Here is a 23,659-nt window from a genome sequence, read left to right as displayed (position 1 = left end):
AGCCCAGGTTCGAGACCCAAGCGCCGTGTGACGGGGTGAGCTCCCATTCCTTGCCTCAGCTCCTGCCCAGCTAGCAGTTTGAAAGCATGCAAGTGTGAGTAGATAAATAGATACCACTTCAGTGGGAAGGCACCGTGAACCTCAGTGTATGGTCATGCCGGCCACATGAACGTAATAGCACTTAGACTTATATACCGCTTCACAGGTTTTTTTTTTGGTTTACATTTATATAGGGCCGGGTTATCTACGGGACCGCCTACTGCGACCAGATACCTCTCACCGACCCGTGCGCTCTCACAGAGAGGGACTCCTCAGGGTGCCGTCAGCTAGGCAGTGTCGGTTGGCGACGCCCAGGGGAAGGGCCTTCTCTGTGGGGGCTCCCACCCTCTGGAACGAACTCCCCCCAGGACTCCGTCAACTTCCTGACCTTCGAACCTTCCGTCGCGAGCTCAAGACACATTTATTCATCTGTGCAGGACTGGCTTAGATTTTTAAATTTAGAGGGGTTTTAAATTGATTTTAATATTTATATTTGATACTTATATTTCTATTTTTAATAATTCGGGCGCTAGAATAAGTTTTTTAAGGATTATTTTAATTTGTATATTGATATTGATGTTTTATATGCCTGTAAACCGCCCTGAGTCCTTTGGGAGATAGGGCGGTATATAAATTCGAATAATAAATAAATAAATAAATAAATAAAAATATATCCTGCCCTTCTCCGAAGACTCAGGGCGGCTTACAGTGTATAAGGCAATAGTCTCATTCTATTTGTATATTTTTTACAAAGTCAACTTATTGCCCCCCCAACAATCTGGGTCCTCATTTTACCTACCTTATAAAGGATGGAAGGCTGAGTCAACCTTGGGCCGGGCTTGAACCTGCAGTAATTGCAGGCTCTGTGTTCTAATAACAGGCTTCTTAACGGCCTGAGCTATCCCACCCGTGCTTTACGGGTGTCTCTAAGCTGTTTACAGAGTCAGCCTACTGCACCCAGCAACCTCGGAAGGATGGAAGGCTGAGTCAAACTTGAGCTGGTCAGGATGAAACTCCTGGCAGTGAGCAAAGTTTGCCTCCATTCTAGACTGCATTCTAAGCATTGTGCCTCCACATGACCACAAAAACGTCTTCACACAACACTGGCTCCCTCGGTTAAGAAACAGAGATGAGCACACCACCCCCCACTCAAGAGTCAGACATGAATGGACAGGGAAAACTTTTGCCTTTATCTATCCTGCTTAAGAAGCATGTGTTGTGGTCTGCCAGCAGCCTGCGGAGCTGGCAATCGAGTCGGACAGCGATGAGGCTGAGGTAGGGCCAGGGCCATCGGGGAGTGAGGTGCAGACTCCAGAGCCTCGAGACTGATAGTAGTGAGGTAGAGGAACAGGAGGAGCCTGTTCCTAATGCATGCATGAGAAGAGCTGCCAGAAGGCAAGAGCAGCTCAAGCGGAGAGGGCAACTCGGGAGTAGGGCCAAGAGATGATTGGCCCCTCCCATAAGGCTTAAAACAGACCAGCAATGGCGTTTGAGCTTTGCCGGGAAACAACGTTGGTAGCTTTGTCTTCTTCGTCATCTACGTCTTGCATTTATTTTTGTTTTGGTGACTTCTGAACATTTGCCAAGAAAGGCCTTTGGCAATTTACCTAATTGGACAAAGGTTTGCGATAGGACTGAGGAATTTGTGTTGGGAGGAATTTGCTTTAATTTAGTTAAACTACACTGGGAATGAAGTAATTCTTAGCTGTTCGAATAAAGTTTGTTTTTTCACTGACTAAGTTTCCTACTACCTACTTGGGCCTGGGTCACAACAGCATACAAGAATATAACATACCTGCACATAGCCCACGTTTCCTTCTGTATTTCCCAGGCCGCCCAGGATAATTGGATAACATGGATCAAAATGCAGCACCAGTTCACATGGGACATTCTCCAGTTCTATCCGGACATACATCCCCGGTCGAAATCCCTCGTACTGAATTCGGGTTTCATCATCTTGATCTTCAAACTCAAGTCTGTTAAGCTGCATTGCGAATATAGGAAGGAACGCAACACTTTATCGCAATGAGATCCGTCGAGACAATTCCACAGCGGATCTTTGGTTCGAGCAGAGCCAATTCTGCTGAGTTAAGAAACGAGAAGCTACGCTTCCACAATATGCTAAATCCTGGTTTATGGTTTGCCTTGTTAAAGTTGTGTGTACCCCTGTGTGTGTGTTTTAATGTACTGTTTGGTTACCTTGTGAACCAATGCTTCATAACAATTCAGACGTTAATGACATACAATTTACACGTTATGTCAATCACATTTTCTTTATCTGATGGCATCAGGGGAATGGACATGTTACTGTCACAGCACACCCTTGCACTTTTCACTGAGGAATTATGGAGAAGGCAGAGTCAGCCCTTCCACGTAGGCCAGGTCAAGAAACAGAGTCCATAAGAATTAATGGAACTCAATTTACATGTGTTAGAATAACCTCTTCCCTCCCTCCCTGCCTTCCTTCTCAGAAGTGATTTCCCCTTGTCTCCTGAGAGAGTGTGACTAGCCCAAGGTCAACCTAAACAATAGCAATAGCATGTAGACTTATATACCGCTTCACAGTGCTTTACAGCCCTCTCTAAGAGGTTTACAGAGTCACCATATTGCCCCCAACAATCTGGGTCCTCATTTTACCAACCTCGGAAGGATGGAAGGCTGAGTCAACATAGATAGATAGATAGATAGATAGATAGATAGATAGATAGATAGATAGATAGATAGATAGATAGATAGATAGATAGATAGATAATTAGATAGATAGATAGATAGATAGATAGATAGATAGATAGATAGATAGATAGATAGATAGACATATGATTAGATAGATTGACAGAAAGACAGAGATGTTTGACAGATGACAGATGAAAGAAAGAAAAAAAGATACCAATAGCAATAGCACTTAGACTTATATACCGCTTCATAGTGCTTTTACAGCCATCTGTAAGCAGTTTACAGAGTCGGCATAGATAGATAGATAGATAGATAGATAGATAGATAGATAGATAGATAGATAGATAGATAGATAGATAGATAGATAGATAGATAGACAGACAGACAGACAGACAGATAGATAGAAAGAAAGAGCAATAGCACTTAGACTTATATACCGCTTCACAGTGCTTTTACAGCCTTCTCTAAGTGGCTTAAAGAGTCAGCCTCTTGCCCCCAACAATCTGGGTCCTCATTTTACCCACCTCGGAAGGATGGAAGGCTGAGTCAACCTTGAGCCTGGTAAGATGATAGATAGATAGATAGATAGATAGATAGATAGATAGATAGATAGATAGATAGATAGATAGATAGATAGATAGATAGAAAGAGCAATAGCACTTAGACTTATATACCGCTTCACAGTGCTTTTACAGCCCTCTCTAAGCAGCTTACAGAGTCAGCCTCTTCTCCCTAACAATCTGGGTCCTCATTTTACCCATCTTGGAAGGGTGGAAGGCTGAGTCAACCTTGAGCTGGTGAGATCTGAACTGGCAAACTGCAGCTAGCAGTCAATTGAAGTAGCCTGCAGTACTGCACTCTAACCACTGTGCCACCTCAGGTCTTTCATACTACAACTCCCAATCTCCCAGTTTCTAGGCTAATGCCTTAAACACTAAACTAAACTGGCCCTCAAATAATAATGCTTCACACCAGTGGCTCTCAACCAATCTTTTCTTCACCAAGGAACCCCTTTAAATACCTTTTATGACCACTGACCTCCCCCCAAGAACTTAACTCAAGTCTTTAACATTTCTTCAAGACTTTGCAGACCCCCCTATGATGACATCACGGTCCCCACAGGGGTCCGGGGACCACAGGTTGAGAGACAATGATTTAAGCTATAATATAGAGCCAAGGTGGCGTAGTAGTTAGAATGCAGTACTGCAGGCAAACTCTGCCTCACAGCCAGGAGTTCGATCCTGACTGGCTCAAGGTTGATTCAGCCTTCCGTCCTTCTGAAGTCAGTAAATCGAGGACCCAGATTGTTGGGGGCAATAGGCTGACTCTGCAAACCGCTTATAGAGGACCATGAAGCACTTTGAAGTGGTATATAAGTTTAAGACCTATTGCTATTGATTCAGCCTTCCATCTTTCTGAGGTCATTAAAATGAGGACTCAGATTGTTGAGGGCAAGAGGTTGACTTTGTAAACTGCTTAGAGAGGGCTGTAAATAGCAATAGCCCTTAGAGTTATATACTGCTTCACAGTACTTTACAGCCCTCTCTAAGTGGTTTACAGAGTCAGCCTCTTGCCCCCAACAATCTGGGTCCTCATTTTACCCACCTTGGAAGGATGGAAGGCTGAGTCAACCTTGAGCCTGCTGAGGGAGGGAGGGAGGGAGGGAGGGAGGAAGGAAGGAAGGAAGGAAGGAAGGAAGGAAGGAAGGAAGGAAGGAAGGAAGGAAGGAAGGAAGGAAGGTAGATTAGATAGATAGATAGATAGATAGATAGATAGATAGATAGATAGATAGATAGATAGATAGATAGATAGATAGATAGATAGATAGCAATAGCACCTATATAAGGAGTTTACAGAGTCAGCTATTGCCCCCAATAATCTTGGACCTCATTTTACCCACCTCGGAAGGATGGAAAGCTGAATCAACCTTGAGCCTGGTGAGATTTGAACTGCCAAACTGCAGTCATGCAAGTCAGCAGAAGTAGCTTGCAGTACTAACTAGTAGAAATAGAAGTTAGAAATTTGGAAGCACAAGAGAATGATTAATTACATAAGGGAGGTTTAGTAAAATGGATAAACAAATATTGTGATCAATATTAATGCTATGAATATTATTGATTGCTATTTCTCAAAATTAATTGTACTTGGACAACAGGCTGTTTATATAAAAATGGATTTTTTTATATTAAATAAAAACTTTTTAAAACATGCAAAAAAAAAGGGAAAAAAAAGAAAAATAATAGCAGCCTCCAGTACTGCACTCTAAACACTGCGCCATCACGGCTCAAAGCACTGTGAAGCGGTATATAAGTCTGGTGGCTCAGACTGCTAAGACAGTCTGTTATTAATACAGCTGCTTGCAATTACTGCAGGTTCTAGTCCCACTAGGCCTAAGGTTGACTCAGCCTTCCATCCTTTATAAGGTAGGTAAAATGAGGACCCAGATTGTTGGGGGCAATAAGCTGACTTTGTATATAAATATACAAATAGGATGAAGACTATTGCTAACATAGTGTAAGCCGCCCTGAGTCTTCGGAGAAGGGCGGGATATAAATGCAAATAAAAAAAAAAAGTCTAAGTGCTATTGCTATAATAAACCTGACAGCAGTTTTGTCCCTTCCTCCTTCATTTGCACCAAAGACAGTCAAGACAGAACAATAGGACATTTGCGGCTCACACTAGCTTGACATAATTCACATTTGCTAGCGGATTTGTGCTCCTTTTCCAAAGTTAACTCTGCAAGATCGGAAGGACAAACATTGCTGGGCCATTCTTATGGCCTCGGAACCCCTCCACCAAGCCAAAGGGTCTACCTGAGCCTGCTTTTGAAATTCGTCTTTCAGATCATCAAAATAGGTGGCGTTCCCGTCGTACTCGGCATTGAACATCTCTTTCAGTTTACGTTTCTTCGCGATACGCTTCTTCTGCTCCTCTTCCTCCGCAGCCTCTTTGGGGTTCTTTCCCTCGTTGTCCTCTTCCTCTTCGTTTGCCACCTAATGGCATGAAGAAAATAATAACAACAACAAACAACAACAACAGTAATACCCATTATTATCGGGGCACTTGGTACCATATCCAAGAATTTTACAAAACACATCAAGAAATTGCGACCTGGCCATCAAAGCTCCGCGATTATGGATGAAATATGTAACAGTGATACCCATTGTCATCGGGGCACTTGGTACCATGTCAAAGAATTTTATAAGATACATCAACAAATTGCAGCTTCCTGCAATAACACCAGCGGAACTGCAAAAAACTGTTCTACTTGGAACATCGTACATCTTAAGAAGGTACTTGGTTGATACCTAGGATGCTGGCAGCAACCCATATCCACCATTAGCACCAGTCAATGGTATTTGTGATGCATTTTTGAACATTCAGTTGACTAAGTTTCATGTCTAATGAATAAAGTAAATAATAATAATAATGAATAATAATAATAAACATAAAGTGGAAAAAGTTGTCCAAAATAAGACGATGAAGACCTTGTGGGACTTTTGAATACAGATGGATCGTCATTTGGAACACAACACGCCAGGTATCAAAAAAGCAAAGCGTACAATTTATTGATATCGCTGTACCAGGAGGTGCCAGATTCGAAGAAAAAGAACTAGAATAAAAATCACGAAATATCACAACCTGGCCATCAAAACTACACGGCTATGGATGAAACATGTAACAGTGATACCCACTGTCATTGGGACACTTGGTACCATGTCCAAGAATTTTATAAAATACATCAAGAAATTGCAGCTTCCTGCAATAACACCAGCGGAACTGCAAAAAACTGCGCTACTCGGAACACCGTACATTTTAAGAAGATACTTGTTTGACACCTAGGATGCTGGCAGCAACCCGTATCAATCATCAGAGCCAGTCAATGATATTTGTGACACATTTTTAAATGTTTAGTTGACTGAGTTTCATCTTTAATGAATAAAAGAGATAATAATAATTCAAGCGTTTAATTCCCCCCCCATGAATTCCGTAGCACAGAAGTTAAAAAAAAAAAAATCCTTGCCAAAATGCCCCTTTTTTCTACGCTCAGCAATCCCTCTGAACGGGTTGACAAGTTGGAATCCGGTATACAACTAAAGCATCTAATCACATCAGGCAGCGACTCAAAGTTAAATACAGGTAGTCCTCGATATACGACCATAACTGCCCAAAATTTCCACTGCTAAGCGAGTGAATTTTGCCCCATGTTACGGCCTTTCTTGCCACACTTGTTCACTGCAGAAATTGCATTGACTGTCTTGAGTTGGCTCATCAAAAGGTCACCTAACCTGGGACACGTCAACCTGGGACACCGCAAACGGCATAAATATGAGTCGGCTGCCAACGTTCTGAATTCTGATCACGCGACCGTGGAGCTGCTGCCAACGGTCATTAAGCGTGAAAACTGGTCGTTAAGTCACCTTTTTCGGGGGCTGTGTAAGTATGAAGGGTCACTAAATGACCCGTTGTAAGTCCAGAACTGCCTGTATTTAAATTTGAATGTTTTACGCTTTTTCAGAGCCTGAGGGTTGCTCAGGAAGAGAGATTTTAATTATTACTTAAGAAGCGATTGGACCACCATTTGTCTGAAATGGTATAGGGCAGGGGTCTGCAACCTTAAGACACTCAAAGAGCCATTTGGACCTCTTTCCCACGGAAAAGAAAACACCGGGAGCCACAAAACCCTTCCCATTTCTTTTTTTTTTTTTTTTTTTTAAATTTTTTATTTTTCCATAATAATTCCCACAATTTGACCAGTGTACAATACAATCACTTATCCAACAATCAGTCCTATACTCAAATTATACTCAGTCAGGGCTGCTCGACTGCCACTCCCCCCTTTAATCCTTTCTTCCCTTCTCATCCTTCTTAAACTTCCCCCACCACCTTCTCCTCGCTTTCCTACTTCCCCTCCTCTTTCCCACTTCTCACTACCATCCTTTCTAACCCTCTATCTCCTTCTTCTCCTCCTCCTATCCTTTCTTCTCCCTCCCTTCTTTCCTCCCTACCCACCTACCTACCTACTTTCTTCCTTCTTTACTCCTCTTTCCTTACCCTTTCCCTTCGGGAGTGTTTGCCGAGCAGTCCCGACATTACACCATTCCAACTTGTTTAATTCTACCATTATTCCTGTACAATGGCAACCAATCAATTTATAGTCTTCCCCTTCCCCGCCTCCTTCCCCCCCCCCCCGAGACTTCCCAGAACAGAATACAGGGTATTGTAACTAACAAACATAATCTAAAATATAACATAAAACATATTCCATTTCACACCATCACACTATCAATTCCCTTCTTTCTTAAACTAATACATAATAATTCCTAACTTCACTCAAAAACTAATTGATATTTTTTAATCTGATACTTATTTTGAATATAATCAATCCACTTCCTCCATTCCAATATATATTTTTCTTGTGTACAGTCTTTCAAGTAGGCAGAAATTTTTGCCATTTCTGCTAAATTTGATACTTTACTAATCCATTCTCCAATTGTAGGTAAGTCTTCTTTCTTCCAATATTGTGCAATCAATAATCTTGCAGCAGTTATTAAATTCAGAATCAGTTTTGTCTCTATAACAGTGCAATCTGAGATTATTCCTAATAAAAGAACAGTGGAACAAACTTGATCTTCTTTTTCAAAATGTTCTGCATAATCCACCATATTTTAATCCAAAAGGCTTTAACTTTTTTGCAAGTCCACCATATATGATAATAGGTAGCATCCTCACAATCACATCTCCAACATTTTGCTTTCACATTTGGATACATACATGACAGTTTTTTAGGATCTAAATGCCATCTATAAAACATTTTATAAAAATTTTCTCTTAAATTTTGTGCTTATGAATTTAACATTCCTCACCCAAATTTTTTCCCATGTTTCTAACATTATAGGTTGTTGAAAATTTTGTGCCCATTTTACCATACAATCTTTAACCAACTCCATTTCTGAATCAATTTCAACCAATACATTATATAATCTCTTTATATGCTGTTGACCTTGATCTTTTATTTGTTTTACCAGATTATCATCACTTTGCCTTATACCAATTTTCTGATCTATTTTCCATCTAGATTGCAATTGTCCATACTGGAACCATGTATAATTTCTTCCTTCATCCCTCAATTTCTCCCTAGATTTCAACTGTAATTCCCCTTTTTCCATAGTCAAAAGCTCTTTGTAAGTGATAACTTCCATTTTTTGTAATATATTTATATTCTCTATCATATGTCTGGGGATGGTCCATATTGGTATCTTTCCATCTAACTTATATTGTGAAATCAGATCCAAAACTTAAAAAAAAAAATAACAGGGAATTGATTGATTACTTGCTTTTATAATTAGAGCTCTCCTGTTTCTGTTCAGTCCGGTATTATCTTCTTTAAGTTAAAATTGGTCCCGGCTAATATTACGTATAAACCTTTTAAGTCTTTTTTTTTTTTTAAATCAGTCTCAATATCTCGATTTCTTCTCCCTTCTCATTACAATGTTTTTAAAAAAATTTCCAGCTGGCCTTCAGCAATAAACAGTAGACAGAGAATTGTAACACTTTCGTTTTCAACTGCGTAGCTCGTTAAAGAACGATCGCCATTTTCACTTTGAAGTCAAGTCCAAAACTTAAAAAAAAAATAATAACAGGGAATTGATTGATTACTTGCTTTTATAATTAGAGCTCTCCTGTTTCTGTTCAGTCCGGTATTATCTTCTTTAAGTTAAAATTGGTCCCGGAAGTTGGTCGCGGCAATTAGGTCTGCCGGAGCAGGAAAAAAGCCTCAGATCTGGAGCACTTGAAGTTCTGAGGGGCTTAACCTTCGAGCCCCTGGTATCTTCCAGGAGCTCTAGGAAGCTCTACCTCTGCTTCCTTTGCTCACCACCGCTCCTTCTCCCGAGGAGGGGGGTTTCCGAACTGCTGGACAGCTGATTGTCGCTGTCTTAGCAGTCCAACATGATCCAGAGGTTGGTGACCAGAAAGATCACCTCCATTGCCAACGGAGCCAACCAGGAAGTCAAAACTACCTTGTATGAAGAAACAATACTTATTTTTTCCCCCAGGTTCCTTCCAAGAAAATAATTAAGGAAATACACTCTCTAATTTACCATCTTCCTTCAACAATCTTTCTGCATCTTTGTCCGCTTCCCACTTCCCAGTCACGAAACAGTCTCGGATGCTGTCCATCACCTGCAAAGCAGAATAGAACAGAATAACAGAGTCAGAAGGGACCTTGGAGGTCTTCTAGTCCAACCCCCACACACACCCCCGCCCAACAGACCCTACACCGTTTCTGGCAGATGGCAGTCCAATCTTTTTTTGGAAGCTTCCAGTGATGAAGCTCCCACAACTTCTGAAGGCAACTTCTGTTCCATTGGTTGACTGCTCTCACTGTCAGAAAATTTCTCATTTCCAGGTTGAATCTCTCCTTGTTCAGTTTCCATCCATTATTCCTTGTCTGGCCTTCGGGTGCCTTGAAAAATAGTTTGATCCCCTTCCTCTCTGTTGCAGCCCCTCAAATATTGGAAAATTTCTATCATGTCTCCCCTGGTCCTTCTCTTCACTAGACTAGCCATGCCCCTAATCCTATAACCGTACGTTTTAGCCTCCAGTCCCCTAATCATCCTGGTTGTTCTTCTCTGCACTCTTTCTAAAGTCTCAACTAATGTGTCTATTTTACAGATTCACAGCAATCGACAATCGTTTTTCCAGATTAGTCCATCACAGTGGTCAAATGTAAAATTTGTTACTACTGATTCTGTGGGCGTGGCTTGGTGGGGTGGTGGTGGTAATGTGACTGGGTAGGTGTGGCCATTTTTTTTTTTACTTTTAAAAGCATTTTTTTTTTTAAATCAGTCTCAATATCTCGATTTCTTCTCCTTCTCATTACAATGTTTTTAAAAATTTCCAGCTGGCCTTCAGCAATAAACAGTAGACAGAGAATTGTAACACTTTCGTTTTCAACTCGTAGCTCGTTAAAGAACGATCGCCATTTTCACTTTGAAGTCAAATCCAAAACTTAAAAAAAAATAAAAAGCAGAAATCAGAACCATCGTTCATTCTTTCTGAGGTCCATACCGGTAGTCCTCGACATTCGACCGCAACTGAACCCCAGATTTCTGCTGCTAAGTGAGGCGTTTGTTAAAGAGATGCTTTTCTCCCATGTCATCCACCTTTCTTGCCAGGGTTGCTAAGTGAATCGCTGCAGCGGTTAAGTTAGTCACATGGCTGTTAAGCAAATCTGGCTCCCCCATCGACTTTGCCTGTCAGACGGTCGCAAAAGGGGGATCACATGACCCCAGGACACCGCCACCGTCATAAATGTGAGTCAGTTAGCATCTGAATTGTGACCACGTGATCATGGGGATGCTGCAACGGTCATAAGTGTGAAGTGGCCATAAGTGACGTCAAGGCCTGCCTGTATTTTTAAATCTCCTGGCCATCTGACCCATCAATATCCTGGGGATCAGACATGCTTTATTCCAGATTATCATCACTTTGCCTTATACCAATTTTCTGATCTATTTTCCATCTAGATTGCAATTGTCCATACTGGAACCATGTATAATTTCTTCCTTCATCCTCAATTTCTCCCTAGATTTCAACTGTAATTCCCTTTTCCATAGTCAAAAGCTCTTTGTAAGTGATAACTTCCATTTTTGTAATATATTTATATTCTCTATCATATGTCTGGGGATGGTCCATATTGGTATCTTTCCATCTAACTTATATTGTGAAATCAGATCCAAAACTTAAAAAAAAATAACAGGGAATTGATTGATTACTTGCTTTTATAATTAGAGCTCTCCTGTTTCTGTTCAGTCCGTATTATCTTCTTTAAGTTAAAATTGGTCCCGGCTAATATTCTATCACACGGCTAATATTCTATCACACGGCTAATATTACGTATAAACCTTTTAAGTCTTTTTTTTTAAATCAGTCTCAATATCTCGATTTCTTCTCCTTCTCATTACAATGTTTAAAAAAAAATAACAGGGAATTGATTGATTACTTGCTTTTATAATTAGAGCTCTCCTGTTTCTGTTCAGTCCGTATTATCTTCTTTAAGTTAAAATTGGTCCCGGCTAATATTACGTATAAACCTTTTAAGTCTTTTTTTTTTTAAATCAGTCTCAATATCTCAATTTCTTCTCCCTTCTCATTACAATGTTTTTAAAAAAATTTCCAGCTGGCCTTCAGCAATAAACAGTAGACAGAGAATTGTAACACTTTCGTTTTCAACTGCGTAGCTCGTTAAAGAACGATCGCCATTTTCACTTTGAAGTCAAGTCCAAAACTTAAAAAAAAAATAATAACAGGGAATTGATTGATTACTTGCTTTTATAATTAGAGCTCTCCTGTTTCTGTTCAGTCCGGTATTATCTTCTTTAAGTTAAAATTGGTCCCGGAAGTTGGTCGCGGCAATTAGGTCTGCCGGAGCAGGAAAAAAGCCTCAGATCTGGAGCACTTTGAAGTTCTGAGGGGGCTTAACCCTTCGAGCCCCCTGGTATCTTCCAGGAGCTCTAGGGAAGCTCTACCTCTGCTTCCTTTTGCTCACCACCGCTTCTTCTCCCGAAGAGGGGGGTTTCCGAACTGCTGGACAGCTGATTGTCGCTGTCTTAGCAGTCCAACATGATCCAGAGGTTGGTGACCAGAAAGATCACCTCCATTGCCAACGGAGCCAACCAGGAAGTCAAAACCCTTCCCATTTCTTGATCGGCCACAAAACTAGCATATGTAGTGGAATTAAACTTTCTGTTTTCTTCTGAAACTTTTCTTTTCTTGGATTTATCCATGGTTGGCCTACCGGGGGTTGAAAAGCTCAATAAATCACATGCCGGTGGGTGTCGCACATTGGCAGTTGTGACGCATGTTTTGAGCGACAGGGAGCAGCAGCAGAGGAGTGAAAGAGCCACATGCGGCTCCAGAGCGGCAGGTTGCTGACCCTTGGTACAGGGTTTCCTGCCTAAGCAGCGGGTTGGACTAGAAGACCTCCAAGGTCCCTTCCAAATCTGTTATTCTATATTCTATCACACGGCTAATATTCTATCAGTTAAATCAGACATAGATAATCGAATCATCTCAAACCTCGTCTCCTGGATCAGCTGATTTGCCTTTATACATGGTTCCCGTCTCGAGGTCTTCGAAATCACCATATATTTCTTCTGGAAAAAAAAATAAAAAGCAGAAATCAGAACCATCGTTCATTCTTTCTGAGGTCCATACCGGTAGTCCTCGACATTCGACCGCAACTGAACCCCAGATTTCTGCTGCTAAGTGAGGCATTCGTTAAAGAGATGTTTTTCTCCGATGTCATCCACCTTTCTTGCCAGGGTTGCTAAGTGAATCGCTGCAGCGGTTAAGTTAGTCACATGGCTGTTAAGCAAATCTGGCTCCCCCGTCAACTTTGCCCGTCAGACGGTCGCAAAAGGGGGATCACATGACCCCAGGACACCGCCACCGTCATAAATGTGAGTCAGTTAGCATCTGAATTGTGATCACGTGATCATGGGGATGCTGCAACGGTCATAAGTGTGAAGTGGCCATAAGTGACGTCAAGGCCTGCCTGTATTTTTAAGTCTCCTGGCCATCTGACCCATCAATATCCTGGGGATCAGACATGCTTTATTCCAGATTATCACCTCCCAATGATACCTTCATCTGGTCCTCCTCAGACGTTCATGAATGCCCAGTTTATTGACAGAAAGGGTGATAGTCCTTGAGTTATGACCATAATTGAGCCTGGTCATTATGGTCGTTTAAGTCTTCGTGGTTCAAAAGCGGGTCACCATGTGAATGGACCATTAAATGCTGACTTCCAGCAAACCATCATAAACCGCAGTCACATAACTATGAGGCATTGGGCTGATATCAAAACTGGATTGTAAATAGCTGTTGGAGGGTGGGGCTCCATCATTACTTCAAACAGTTGCTAAGCAACCGGTCGTAAGTCAAAAACTACCTTGTATGAAGAAACAATACTTATTTTTTCCCCCAGGTTCCTTCCAAGAAAATAATTAAGGAAATACACTCTCTAATTTACCATCTTCCTTCAACAATCTTTCTGCATCTTTGTCCGCTTCCCACTTCCCAGTCACGAAACAGTCTCGGATGCTGTCCATCACCTGCAAAGCAGAATAGAACAGAATAACAGAGTCAGAAGGGACCTTGGAGGTCTTCTAGTCCAACCCCCCCACACACCCCTGCCCAACAGACCCTACACCGTTTCTGACAGATGGCAGTCCAATCTTTTTTTGGAAGCTTCCAGTGATGAAGCTCCCACAACTTCTGAAGGCAACTTCTGTTCCATTGGTTGACTGCTCTCACTGTCAGAAAATTTCTCCTTATTTCCAGGTTAAATCTCTCCTTGTTCGGTTTCCATCCATTATTCCTTGTCTGGCCTTCGGGTGCCTTGAAAAATAGTTTGATCCCCTTCCTCTCTGTTGCAGCCCCTCAAATATTGGAAAATTTCTATCATGTCTCCCCTGGTCCTTCTCTTCACTAGACTAGCCATGCCCCTAATCCTATAACCGTACGTTTTAGCCTCCAGTCCCCTAATCATCCTGGTTGTTCTTCTCTGCACTCTTTCTAAAGTCTCAACTAATGTGTCTATTTTACAGATTCACAGCAATCGACAATCGTTTTTCCAGATTAGTCCATCACAGTGGTCAAATGTAAAATTTGTTACTACTGATTCTGTGGGCGTGGCTTGGTGGGATGGTGGTGGTAATGTGACTGGGTAGGTGTGGCCATTTTTTTTTTTTACTTTTAAAAGCATTTTTTCTACAACCTCTTCAGCCAAAGAGGTTGTAAAAAAACGCTTTTAAAAGGCTCCTCTGACGATCCCAGCTGAGTTGCCTGATCGTCAGAGCCTCTTTTTTTAAAGGCAAAAAAAAAAAGCCTTTTCTTTTTTTTAAAAGCATTTTTTTTTTGCCTTTAAAAGGAAAAAAAGCTTCTGACAATCAGGCAACTCAGCTGGGATCATCAGAGGAACCTTTTAAAAGCATTTTTTACATTCCTTCGACCAAAGAGGTTTTAAAAGCCTCTGACGATCCCTGCTGAGCAGCATGATCATCAGAGGCTTTTTTTTTTAAACTTTTAAAAGCATTTTTTCGGCCGAAGAAAAAATGCTTTTAAAAGTTAAAAAAAAAAAAACCTGATGATCGCACGGCATGGGGGGGTGGCAGGGATTTTTGCTACTGGTTCTCCGAACCATCCGCCTTCATCGCTACTGGACTGGGTGATCTGGTCCAAACCAGGAGCATTTCACCCCTGGTCCATCATCCAACAAATCTGAAGAAGCCGTACCTCGTCCGAATCCCAGTCCTGCGGGGCTTCCGTGGGAAATTTGGAGCAATCCAGAGCATCAATCTTTCGTTTCGATTCTTTGTCGGGACGGCTGACACGAAACAACCCGCCGAGTTCCACATCTCCTTCCTCCTCCTCATCATCATCCTCGGCCACTGAGAGAGAATTAAGGCAGCCATTGGGGCTACAATTAAAAGTTTTCACGGATGCATTACAGGTAGTCCTCAACTTCCAATCGGTCAATTAATGACTGTTCGAAGTTGGGACTGGAAAAAAAAAGTGGCTTGCGACTAGTCCTCGCACTTATGGACATCACTGCACCCGCACAGTGAGATCAAAACAGGCAACAGGCCTGTGTGTACATTTTGGCTGCAATGCTGTGGTAGGTAATTGTCGACCTTTACCATTTTAAATCCAGTAAACTTCCCAAAAGACGCTCCTCCTCCCAAGCGGGTATATTGATAATAATAATTAATTATTGTTAAGTCTCTAAGTCCTCCATTGTCAATTCCACCTTTACCTTCTTTCCACTGCCTGCGTTTCGACCAAGAATGCAAGTGTCTTTAAGACCCCTGCCAAGCTAAAACAAACTCAGAAGGCACTCTCCTGGTTAGGCATTGCAATTAAGAATCCTAATAGAAAAGTTCTTACAATGCAGGGGAAATATTGGCTTTTATCCTTTTTTATTATTATTATTATTTGCATTTATATCCCGCCCTTCTCTGAAGACTCAGGGCGGCTTACATTATGTCAAGCAATCCTTGCTTGCTTTCATCGTATGAATGATGACAATCTCACTAAACGTTGAGCCTAGTCATTTGCCCAAGGTCCTTCCTTCCCTCTTTCCTTCCCTCCTCCCCCCTTCCTTCCTTGACTTATCTGCCTTCCTTCCTCCCTTCTTTGACTTTCCTCGACTTCCCTCTGTCCCTTCTTCCCTCCCTCCCTGCCTTCCTCTTTCCCTCCCTTGACCTTCCTTTGTTCCTTCCTCCTCTTTCCCTCCCTTCCTTGAATTTCCTTTGTTAACCAACCTCCCTCCCACGACCTTCCATCCTTAACCTCCCTCCTTTGGCTTTCCTCCCTTCCTTCCATGACCCTTCTCCAGGGGTGAAATCCAGCAGGTTTTGACAGGTTCTGGAGAACCGGTAGTGGAAATTTTGAAGAGTTCGGAAAACCAGCAAATACCACCTCTGGCTGGCCCCAGAGTGGGGTGGGACTGAAGATTTTGCAATATCCTTCCCCCGGGAGTGGGGAGGGATGGAGTTTTTGCAGTATCCTTCCCCTGGAGTTTATTTATTTATTTATTTTATTTTATTCGATTTTTATACCGCCCTTCTCCCGAAGGACTCAGCCAAATAATAAAAACCCCAGTGGAGTGGGGTAGGAATGGAGATTTTGCAGTATCCTTCCCCTGCTACGCCCACCAAGCCACACCATGCCCACCAAGCCACACCCACGGAACTGGTAGTAAAAAAAATAATTGAACTTCACCGCTGTTTCCCTCCCTCCTTCCTTTTCTTCCTTCCTTCTGTTCCTCCCTCCCTCCCCTCCTTCCTCTTTAATACAGGCAGGGCAATATATTTTTACCTGACCCATAAACAAGTTTGCGGAGATTCGGAGCAGCCTGTTGCTGCCTCAAAAATGTTTCGGCTGCTTTTTGGGTGAGGTCTTCTTTCCATTTCAGAGCCCCTAAAAGGAAGGGGGGAAAAAATAAGATTGTTCCTTTATCAAAATCAGAGTAAACAGCCAATGATTTTCCCTACTTTTTTTAATGCCACTTACATAAATACCCAGGCGTAACAACTTCATTGGTTGAATGTTTATGCGTGCACATCTCCTTAATTTGAGCTGCACAGCAAATGTGTGCAGCTATTCAGAGGTCCCACTGCGTTCACTGGGCTTAACACCAAAGTAACTGTGCACGGGATCTGGACCTCACTTACCTTGCTAGAAAAGGCTAAGGTAACTATTGAAACTATATTAAAATTATATATTAAAATTATTGAAAGTAACGGGGTGAGCTCCCGTTCCTTGTCCCAGCTTCTGCCAACCTAGCAGTTCGAAAGCACGTAAAAAATGCAAGTAGAAAAATAGGGACCACCTTTGGTGGGAAGATAATAGTGTTCTGTGCGCCTTTGGCATTGAGTCATGCCGGCCACATGACCACGGAGACATGTTCGGACAGAGCTGGCTCTTCGGCTTTGAAATGGAGATGAGCACCGCACCCTAGATTCAGGAACGACTAGCACGTATGTGTGAGGGGAACCTTTACCTTTAACTATTGAAAAATATAAAATATGCACGCCAACAGACATGCAACTGAAAAATGCTTTTGTGAAATGTTTGAAACAATTGACCGGTGGACAAAACAGGTACGATGCCTGAATAAATGCCATCAAAAAGAAACGAATAATCGCCATAAAAACATCGTGACCAACATTTCAAGAGATTCAGAGGTACATACCAACTGTTTCTGAAGAAAAATCCGGCGCCTCTTTATAGTCTTCGTCCTCTTTCAAGAGAGCTTCCACGTCATCTTCGTTCTTCATCGACCCAGAATCTTGTATCTTAACGTCAGCACTTTGTAGTTGAGTCTCTTCCTGGCCCGACCCTTTGAGGTCATCGTCGTCATCATCATCATCATCATTATAATCTTCCTCCTCTGAGAGGTCTTCCGAAGATAAAGGTCCATTTAAATTTAAAGGCATTGGTGCCTTTTCAGGAGTCACCTTTTCAATCAATGTGATACGGGCTACTTTTTTAACTAGCTTTCTTCCGTTCCTCATCTCGTGGTCCGTTTCGCACGATACAGGTTTATTCAGTCGAGTTGGGTTTCTGGCAGTAGATCGGGAAGGTGTCACCTCCTCTTCCTCTTCACTTTCGTCCGTCTCTTCGAGGTCGTCTTCTTCTTCTCCCTCCCCTGAACTCACCTCAAGATCATCGTCACTGTCAGCAAAGGCTGGCAACTCTGTCAGGGTCACAGGCTCAGTTTCATTTCTGCTTTGCTCGGAAACCACATCCCGGTGTAGAAAAGTGTCAGCTTCTCTTTCCTCATTACCGTCACTCTCTCCCATGTCGTCCTCCACAGACATTCCCTCTTCTTCTTCCTCCTCCTCCTCTTCATCATCATCGTCATCACTTTGGTCTTCATTTTCAAAGACTGCCTTCCGGCGCGTCCTCCCAGTTCGCGGGTCTGTTTCCTTTTCTTCTTTAGGCATGGCAAAAACGCTGAAAATTAAAAATCTGCTAAGGCATCGAGCAAAGCTTCATGCACCTCTCAAGAATAAAGTCAGCATAAAGCCCTTGACAATACAGGCGGTCCTCGACTTACAGCAGGTTCGTTTAGTGACCGTTCGAAGTTACAACGATCGCAGCGTCTCCCATGGTCACATGATCAAAAGTCAGAGGCGTGGCAATGGGTTCGTATTTATGATGGTCGCATTGTCCCGGGGTCACGTGATCCCCTTTTGACAGGCAAAATCAATGGGGAAAGCTGGATTTGCTTAACCACCTTGTGACTGATTTAACAACTGGAGGGATTCACTTAGCAACCGTGGTGAGAAAGGTCGTAAAACAGGGGCGACCCTCACTACACAAGCGTCTCGCTTAGCCACAGAAATGTTGGGCTCAATTGAGGTCGTACGTCGAGGACCACCTGTATTTGAGTTCACCCTAGATAAATTCCACAATGTATTTCCCTCCTTACAGTCAGTTTTACTATTGTGCTTCCTGTATTGAGAGTTACAAATGCAGTTTAGGGCAAATAATGGGCTTTTTCAAAATAAATAAATTCCCCCCCCTCCCAAACAATATTGTAGGAGGAACTTATACATTCAAAATAAGAGTTATTACCATATTTTTTGGAGTATAAGACGCTCCAGTGTATAAGAAACACCTTAATTTTTGGAGAGGAAAATAAGGGGGGAAAAATCCTGCCTCTGCCTACCAGCATCCATTGGTATTCATTTGGCTAGCGTCCTATCAGTATGTGAGAAAGTTGAGGGCTGTTTGGAAATGGAAACAGGATTTGCTGTGTGAGCAACAAGGAAGGAGACAGCAAGGAGCCTGGGCGTGGCTTAGTTCTGCAGCTCTGGGTCTGTGCTGAGCTCTAAACTAGTCTGCTGCTCAAAACTGAAACTGAAACTCCTCTGCTCTGCTTGTGTTTTGCTTGTATTTACTACCTTGGAAATTTACTTGGAAAGTTACTTGGAAAACCTGCTTTTGGTATTGTGTATTTCCTTCATGTGTTATATTATATATAAAGAGAAGTTATTGAATCCTGCTGGATCAGTTTCTTGTGTGTGCTTTCTGGATGTGATTGTTGCTGTAAACTCTGACAGTCCTTGCAGCACATAGCAAACAGCCAGGTCAGCTTCAGCACATTATTGCAGCCTTATTCAGCATGAGCAGCTGATTGGCAGGTGGATCAGCCTCCTGGAATATTCCCAATCAGCTGTTCCAGGCTGCAGGGATTGCCACAGACCATTGTCGCCTCCGTGCCTCACGTTTTTGGCTACATTGGGTGTATAAAGCGCACCCAAATTTTCACCCTCTTTTGGGTGGGTGGGGGAGTATGTCTTAGACTCTGAAAAATACGGTAATTCATGCAGGTTACTCATCCTCCCTTCTCCTACTGCCACCGTTTGCCTCCCACCGACCCGTGCGCTCTCACAGAGAGGGACTCCTTAGGGTGCCGTCAGCCAAGCAATATTGGTTGGCAGCCCCCAGGGGAAGGGCCTTCTCTGTGGGGGCTCCTATCCTATGGAACGAACTTCCCCCTGGACTCCGACAACTCCCTGACCTTCGGACCTTCCGCCGCGAGCTGAAGACGTACCTATTTTTCCGCGCAGGACTGGCATAGAATTTTTAGATGTTTTTATGGGTTTTTAATTTTTTAATTGGGTTTTATGGTTTTTTAAAATGTATTTTAAATTGGGGCCAAATTTGAATAAGTTTTTTAGTTATTGTTTTATCTGTATTGTGTTATTGATCGTTGTTTTTACTTGGCTGTAAACCGCCCTGAGTCCTTCGGGAGAAGGGCGGTATACAAATTAAATAATAATAATAATAATAATAATAATAATAATAATAATAATAATAATAATAATAATAATAATTATTATTATTATTATTATTATTATTATTATATTGTATTGTATTGGTGGTTTGGAAATACATGGCCAGCATAATGTCATTGGTTCATCCTAGATCCTTTATCCTCTGTGCATCTCTTCCCTATATCTCTTCTATACCATGCAGCAGAGTTCAATCAATCAATCAGAATAGATCTGGAATGGACCTTGGAGGTCTTCTAGTGCAACCCCCTGCTCAAGCAGGAGACCCTAGACCATTCCAGACAAATGTCTGTCTAGGCTCTTCTTGAAAACCTCCGGTGATGGAGATCCACAACTTCTGGAGGCAACCTGTTCCATTGATTAATAGTTCTCACTGTTCCTTCTTAATTTGCCTGTGGAGATTCTCCATCATCCAGGTCATGGATGTCCCAAAGGTGCTTTTTCAAGGGGCAACTGGACTTCATGCTTTTTCTTTGAAGATGTTCAGTCAGAGCTGAAAAAGCTTCTTGGATGTTGGGGGGCAATAAGCTGACTCTGTAAACCGCTTAGAGAGGGGCTGTGTAAAAGCACTGTGAAGCGGTCTATAAGTCTACGGGCTATTGCTATTGCCTCAGCCTTCCATCCTTCCGAGGTCAGTAAAATGACAACCCAGATTGTTGAGGGCAATAGGCTGACTCTGTTTACTACCTTGAGAGGGCTGTAAAAGCACTATAAAGCGATATATGTCTATTGCTAGTGGTTCATCCTTCTGAGGTCAGTAAAATGAGGGCCCAGATTGTTGAGGGCAATAGGCTGATTCTGTAAACCGCTTCGAGTGGGGCTGCGTAAAAGCACTGTGAAGCGGTACATAAGTCTAAGCGGTACTGCAACTGACTCCGCTTTCCATCCTTCCGAGGTTCGTAAAACGAGAACCCATGTTGTTGGGGGCAATGCGCTAACTCTGTAAACTGTTTCAAAGGACTGTAAAGCACTGTGAAGTTTAAATGCTATCGCTACAATTTTCAATTTCCAATTCAGACTATAGCTGGAAGAGACCTGGAAGTCTAGTCCAACCCCCTGTTCAAGCAGGAGATCCTACACCTCTGATGGTGAACCTATAGCACGTGTGCCACAGGTGGCACACAGAGCCCTCTCTGCAGGCACGCAAGCCGTCACCCAGCTCAGTTCCAGCCTGCATGCGCGCATGCCTTCCTCCGGCCAGCTGATTTTCAGGTCTCTTCCACGCATGCACTAGGACAGGGGCGACTGCCCACCCGCTCCCGTGCATGCATGCGTCTCCCACATACGGCCTGTTTTGGGCCTATCAGGCCTCCCAGCAGCCTCCTGGGACAAAATGGGCCGCTGGGGGGTCACAGGCACATGCGCAAGGGGGTCGCACATTGCATTATGGGTGCAGGCACTTTCGGTACATGACGACAAAAAGGTTAGCCATCACTGCCCTATACCATTTGAGTCAAGTGGCTGCCCAGTCTCTTCTTTAAAAACCTTCCGGTGATGGGGCACCCACGACTTCTGGAGGATTGTTTGTGAACCTACTGCTTTACCTCTCGTTTTCAACATCCTCCGTGTCTAAAGGCTTGGAGTCCGTGAAGAGAGAGACTTTGCTGGAAGCCATCTTGGCATCGATGGTGGAATGTGCCGAGATGAGACTTTGACGAGTTCGTGATTCGGTCTTTCTTCCTCCTGACCAATGAATAGCATTTCAGTCACCCTTTTTCTAAGGTCTAAGGTTTAATGAAGGTATTTATCACAGCACTGTCTTAAGCAGCCTGCCAATAATCACTGGATATTTTAGGGAGTGCAAAAGGGCTGCTCAGAGGGACAAAAGTTATTGGCATTCCCGTTTTATTTAGTCTTCCATCCCAAAGGCCAACCAGACTTTTAAAGAATAAAATAAAATTTCTTTTCAACCAATTGACAAAGTCCTGTTATAGATTAGACAAAACCAGAGGCCAATCCAAACTTGAGAATCTTTGCTATCACCACTTTAATTCAAAGACGTACCTATTTTTCCGCAGGACTGGCATAGAATTTTAGATGTTTTATGGGTTTTAATTTTTAATTGGGTTTTATGGTTTTTAAAATGTATTTTAATTGGGGCCAAATTTGAATAAGTTTTTAGTTATTGTTTTATCTGTATTTTGTTATTGATCGTTGTTTTTACTTGGCTGTAAACAGCCCTGAGTCCTTCGGGAGAAGTGCGGTATACAAATTAAATAATAATAATAATAATAATAATAATAATAATAATAATAATAATAATAATAATAATAATAATAATTATTATTATTATTATTATTATTATTATTGTATTGTATTGTATTGGTGGTTTGGAAATTCATAGCAAGCATAATGTCATTGGTTCACCCTAGATCCTTTATCCTCTGTGCATCTCTTCCCTATATCTCTTCTATGCCATGCAGCAGAGTTCAGTCAGTCAATCAGAATAGATCTGGAATGGACCTTGGAGGTCTTCTAGTGCAACCCCCTGCTCAAGCAGGAGACCCTAGACCATTCCAGACAAATGCCTGTCTAGGCTCTTCTTGAAAACCTCCGGTGATGGAGATCCACAACTTCTGGAGGCAACCTGTTCCATTGATTAATAGTTCTCACTGTTCCTTCTTAATTTGCCTGTGGAGATTCTCCATCATCCAGGTCATGGATGTCCCAAAGGTGCTTTTTCAAGGGGCAACTGGACTTCATGCTTTTTCTTTGAAGATGTTCAGTCAGAGCTGAAAAAGCTTCTTGGATGTTGGGGGGCAATAGGCTGACTCTGTAAACCGCTTAGAGAGGGGCTGTGTAAAAGCACTGTGAAGCGGTCTATAAGTCTACAGGCTATTGCTATTGCCTCAGCCTTCCATCCTTCCGAGGTCAGTAAAATGACAACCCAGATTGTTGAGGGCAATAGGCTGACTCTGTTTACTACCTTGAGAGGGCTGTAAAAGCACTATAAAGCGATATATGTCTATTGCTAGTGGTTCATCCTTCTGAGGTCAGTAAAATGAGGGCCCAGATTGTTGAGGGCAATAGGCTGATTCTGTAAACCGCTTCGAGTGGGGCTGCGTAAAAGCACTGTGAAGCGGTATGTAAGTCTAAGCGGTACTGCAACTGACTCCGCTTTCCATCCTTCCGAGGTTCGTAAAACGAGAACCCATGTTGTTGGGGGCAATGCGCTAACTCTGTAAACTGTTTCAAAGGACTGTAAAGCACTGTGAAGTTTAAATGCTATCGCTACAATTTTCAATTTCCAATTCAGACTATAGCTGGAAGAGACCTGGAAGTCTAGTCCAACCCCCTGTTCAAGCAGGAGATCCTACACCTCTGATGGTGAACCTATAGCACGTGTGCCACAGGTGGCACACAGAGCCCTCTCTGCAGGCACGCAAGCCATCACCCAGCTCAGTTCCACCCTGCATGCGCACACGCCTTCCTCCGGCCAGCTGATTTTCAGGTCTCTTCCACGCATGCACGAGGACAGGGGGGGCGCACTGCCCACCCGCTCCCCGTGCATGCATGCGCGTCTCCCACATACGGCCTGTTTTGGGCCTATCAGGCCTCCCAGCAGCCTCCTG

At 42.7% G+C, this 23,659-nt stretch overlaps 1 protein-coding gene across 1 annotated transcript in view; it reads right to left on the bottom strand.

Moving 5' to 3' along the window:
• The window catches only part of BMS1 (BMS1 ribosome biogenesis factor), a 58,504-nt gene that overhangs the window by 17,381 nt on the left and 17,464 nt on the right, over window positions 1-23,659 (bottom strand). The window contains exons 10-16 of the mRNA XM_058187875.1: window positions 17,477-18,240; window positions 16,600-16,701; window positions 15,016-15,170; window positions 13,751-13,832; window positions 12,796-12,872; window positions 5,526-5,705; window positions 1,835-2,023 (exon numbers count right to left, since the gene is read on the bottom strand). Coding sequence (XP_058043858.1) covers window positions 1,835-2,023; window positions 5,526-5,705; window positions 12,796-12,872; window positions 13,751-13,832; window positions 15,016-15,170; window positions 16,600-16,701; window positions 17,477-18,240 — 1,549 coding nt within the window. The remainder of the gene's footprint in view (window positions 1-1,834; window positions 2,024-5,525; window positions 5,706-12,795; window positions 12,873-13,750; window positions 13,833-15,015; window positions 15,171-16,599; window positions 16,702-17,476; window positions 18,241-23,659) is intronic.

Source organism: Ahaetulla prasina, chromosome 6 (assembly GCF_028640845.1).
Source record: "Ahaetulla prasina isolate Xishuangbanna chromosome 6, ASM2864084v1, whole genome shotgun sequence".
NCBI classification, from domain to species: Eukaryota; Metazoa; Chordata; class Lepidosauria; order Squamata; family Colubridae; genus Ahaetulla; species Ahaetulla prasina.
The sequence above is the reverse complement of the archived record's forward strand: the minus strand, read 5'-3'. Positions and strand labels throughout refer to the sequence as shown.